This window comes from Colobus angolensis, unplaced genomic scaffold (assembly GCF_000951035.1).
Source record: "Colobus angolensis palliatus isolate OR3802 unplaced genomic scaffold, Cang.pa_1.0 Scaffold399, whole genome shotgun sequence".
NCBI classification, from domain to species: Eukaryota; Metazoa; Chordata; class Mammalia; order Primates; family Cercopithecidae; genus Colobus; species Colobus angolensis.
Genome location: NW_012117365.1, coordinates 739782 through 744105, shown reverse-complemented (window position 1 = coordinate 744105; position 4324 = coordinate 739782). Strand labels below are relative to the sequence as shown.

General features: G+C 59.0%; 1 protein-coding gene across 1 annotated transcript in view; it reads left to right on the top strand.

The window, feature by feature from the left end:
- FOXO6 (forkhead box O6) overlaps positions 1-4324 on the top strand; it is a 24775-nt gene that overhangs the window by 3985 nt on the left and 16466 nt on the right. The window contains exon 2 of the mRNA XM_011955217.1: positions 3-232. Coding sequence (XP_011810607.1) covers positions 3-232 — 230 coding nt within the window. The remainder of the gene's footprint in view (positions 1-2; positions 233-4324) is intronic.

The window sequence follows — 4324 nt, the reverse complement described above, 5'->3', positions numbered from 1 at the left end:
CCCGGCGATGGCCCCAGCGCCGCCCCTGGGCGCGGAGGTCGGACCGCTGCGGAAAGCGAAGAGCTCTCGGCGGAACGCGTGGGGGAACCTGTCCTACGCCGACCTCATCACCAAAGCCATCGAGAGCGCCCCGGACAAGCGGCTCACGCTCTCGCAGATCTACGACTGGATGGTCCGTTACGTGCCCTACTTCAAGGATAAAGGCGACAGCAACAGCTCGGCCGGCTGGAAGGTGGGGGCGTCCGACTGGGGAGGGGGCTGGGGACGCCGACTGGGGCTTCCAGGGGCTGCTAGGTGTGCTGGGTTGCAGGCAGGCAGTCAGGAGGAGGGCTCTTTGGCACCCCCCGGGGTCACAGAGTGTGCGCCCAGGGCGTGGGGCTGGCCAGCGGACGGGCGGGGGCGTACTGGGAGCAGCTGTGTGCGTGCTCCATTGCGGGGAGGGATGCGGGGTGGGAGGTCTGGTGGGGTGACAAGGGACTGCCACTTTGAGGTGTCCCCGAGGAATGTCCCCACCCTGTCCTTGGGGCATAGCAGAGGAACCCATTCCCAGGCCGTGGACATTGGGGACCCTCCTCCTCCCCCGAGTCTGCTTTGTGTGACTCTTGTTTTACCCTTTTCACCAGGGCACCCTTCTGAGAGCGCTGGAATAATGACTTGGGGCCAATGCCGGCTTTCCCTCCCAAATCTCTATCATTGCCCTTCCTGGAGCTGTCCCCAGGGTGAGGAGTGTGACCATGGGCCCACAGTTCTTCTTGTGGTGCCAGAGTTCACCCTAGGGCACCAGCCAGCCCGGAGTGGGGAACTCAGCAGGTGACTTGAGATCTGAGTTCTCCATGGGGTGTCTGCTGCCCCCCCTTACCCAGATCAGGATGGGGGTCACTGGTGATGGCCCCTGCTGGTGTGAGGGCAGGGTGTTGCGAGCTGGGGATCTGTCCATACCCACCCAGGATGCTTTTTTCCACTTCCCTGGCTGTCGGAGCCCAGATCCATTTAGGGGCTGGGGGAGGGGCAGGGTACCCAGGGAGGCCTCAGTGCCAGCCAGTGGAAAGCGGGGAGCCATCTTAGGAGGGGACAGGGGCTTGCTCGGATTGTGGCCTCTCGACCCAGCTCCTCCCCTGGCCATCTTGTTGGAGAGTGGGGATAGTCTATGCCTTTGGGGGAGAGGAGGCTGGAGGGGTACCTGTGCCTAGGAGGTGAGCTGTCAGCCTCCCTATGGAAGGGGTGGCCTCTGTGAGGGAGGCATGCTTATATCAAGGGAGGGGCTGTGCCCTGTGGTGCCTGCAAGCTGGGTCAGAGGAAGGAGGTGTGCCAGTGGAGGAGGGGAGACTTGTGGGCATGAACAGCTCTAGATACCCAGGGGCAGCATTGTAGAGCCAGGGTATCCTGACCTGGGAGCCCACAGCTCTCAGGGTTAGTGCTGGCAGCTTCTGTCCCTCACTAGCCACTATGGAGTAAGGAACACAGGCAGGAGGAGTAGACCTGGGTCTCTTTCTGCATCTCCTCTCCCATCCCCTTGGGCTCAGCCCCAACCAGAACACATTTCTCCCAAGTGTGTCCTGCACTTGGGAATTGTTCCTACCTCCTTGCTCCCCTTGCCTGGCCTACTCCTCCCTGGAGATGTATTCAGTGTCCTCAAGGGTACAGAGTTCAGATGCCTCCTCCAGGAAGCCTTCCCTAACCCTATTTAGCTAGCTTAGGACTCCCCATTCTCTGGCCCTCTCCCTGCTGGTAGCGGGTTTTAGTCATTTGTGTTCTGTCTCATTTCCCCTCTCTACTCTGCTTTTGGAAGACAGTGGCAGTGTCAGAGCCATTCTGTGCCCACAGCACCCAGCATACAGTCATGACACCAAGAAGCCATGAGTGTGTGTCTAGTGAAAGAGCAGGGAACTGAGTGGATGGTGCAGGATGCTGAGGCAGAGGAGAGTACATTGGGCCAGAGTGGTCGGGAGGGCTTCTTGCAGGAGGTGTAGCTCCAGCTCAGCTTGCGCATCAGGCAGCATGGGGAAAGATGGGAAGAGGAAACATGAGGCTAGAAGTCAGGAGAGAACTGCAGTTCATTGAAGGTCTTGGGGCCAAGCACTGTGAGAGGCACCTTTACACATCTGCCTTTAATGCTCTCAACAGTCCCTGAGGTGGTTTTACTGTGACCAAATGGTCTCCCTCCAGGGTCCCCAAAGCCAGCATTGGCCCCAAGTACAAGGAAGGCCCTGAGGCCTGTATTTAGTAGTGAACTGGTCACACAGTTAGTAGATGGGAAAGCTGGAATCCAGCCTACATGTTTCTCCCTCCAGGGTCCCCAAGCACCTCTGGAACAGTGTTCTGCTGGCAGCTGGGGGTGGGAGGGGCACATTGAAGGCTTTTGAATATAGGGAGGTATAAATCCTAAAACGTGATTGAGAATATGCTTGGAGATAGTTTAGACCCATGAGTTCATTTCTCAGACTGTGAGACTGAAGCCCTGGAAGGGGATAGGAGTCTTTCCAGGGCATCACTGAGCAGCAGGCTTTGGATGAGGGCCCAGGCCTCCTGCCTGCCCATTGGATGCGGTTTCCACTGCACCACACTGCTAGGGACACACCGATTGTCCCTTTGCCTGGGCTCCCAGTCGTGGGCTGGGCATTGGAGAGGAAGCATCAGACATGGGCTCCTGACCTGGGTTTTGGCAGAGACCACCCAGGCACTGGAAAGGGGCCTGCCCCATGCTGTGCCCTTCTATCTCATCCTTTACCCAGCTCCCCATGGAGCCTACTTCCCCACGTATTCCTGGAGCTTTCTGCACGGTGCCCTTCCCCATTCCCAGTCATTTTCTCCAGAGGCCTGGTGAAAAAGCCATCCCAACTCCCAGCCAGGCTCAGGTTGACAGACAGAACACCTCAGGTGCCAGGCCTGGGGCCAGGGCCCACTGTTCTCTCCTTATTCCCCTCCCCTACAAACATACTGCAATTGAATCCCTGGGGTGTACCAAACCCTGTGTTAGATGGGGCGGGGACCAAAGGAGAAGGCATTAATTGGATCTATTTCAGAATAATCAGGACTTAGCCAGTTCCACACCCAGGCCTTGTGTTTTGTAGATAGGAAAGGCTGGGGATGGGGGTAGAGGTTCAGGGAAGGGGAGTTAGATACCCTGGGGGAGCCAGGGAGGTCCTCACAGAGGAGGTGGCACTTGGTCTGTACTGCCTTCATTGGGGAGGGGAGAATTTGGGAGATAGTCTTCCAGGAAGTATTGACTGCATTCCCAAAGGCAGGGAGGTGAAATTGTGCATGTCTGATTTGGGGACAGTTTGGGTGTGCCAGGCTCAAACCAAGGGTGTCCAGGCACGACAGGGAGGTGGCATGGGAATGGTGGAATGGGCCAGATCAGGAAGGGATGACATGCTTGGCCTTATCCCTGTGGTCGCATCTATGATGCAGGGAGGTAGCTGAGTGGTGCAGGACAGGAATTGGAGAAGACAAGACCAGCAGCAGGCTTGGGACACCCAGACCATGCTGAGGCCTAGAGAGGCTGGGCTCATTGCTGGGAACCCAACCAAAGGGGCTAGTTGTGTTCCCCACCAGGCCTAGGATGAGGGCTTGGATAGGCAGTCCCTCTACAGTGTCCCAACACTGTGAACATCCAGGTAGAGCCTCCCACTTTCTCTCAGATACTCTAGTCTCACTTTCCCTTGGCCCTGGACTCCTCTGGGAAGCCTTTCAGGCTGCTCTGAGTTCTGGCACACCTTCCACTTAGCGCCCCTGGAGTTGTTCTGCCTGCTTTTGTGTTTCCTGGCTGCCAGCTCCATTGGGAGCTCCCAGGCCAGGCCTGGGCACCTCCCATTCCTGTCCCCAGAAGGAGCACACTGGATGGGAACTTCCCTTCTCTCCCAGGGGCTGGGGCAGCCTGGCTGATGAGAGGTGGGATTAGGAGGGGTGGCACCACCCCCATCTGACCCAGTAAGTTCCAGGTGGGGTGGGGCTGGAAGAGAGGGACTGATCTGAGAGGCTGGGGGCAGGATCTTGCTACAGCCCAAGCAGTGGCTGTCAGCTGAAGCCACCCCCTTCTCTCCCCGCAGCCTGCTCCAGCAGGGCTCCCTCCTCCTCCTTTGTCCTCCGGGGATCCCCAGCCCCAAGGGCTGATGGGGGTGCAGGAGGAGGCGGTGTGAGCCCCGGTTGGGGGGTGTCCTCACCCCCCTCACTGCATGAGCGGGGGGCTGGCAGCTGCCCGCCTCCTGGGCACGAGCCCGTGCCAGCCGCTCCTGGCACAGTTGCTGGCACGCCCGGCAGACTCCCACGGCCACCTGCTCACACCCACCCACGAGCGCTGGCGCGCTTCGGGCCCTTCCGGCTT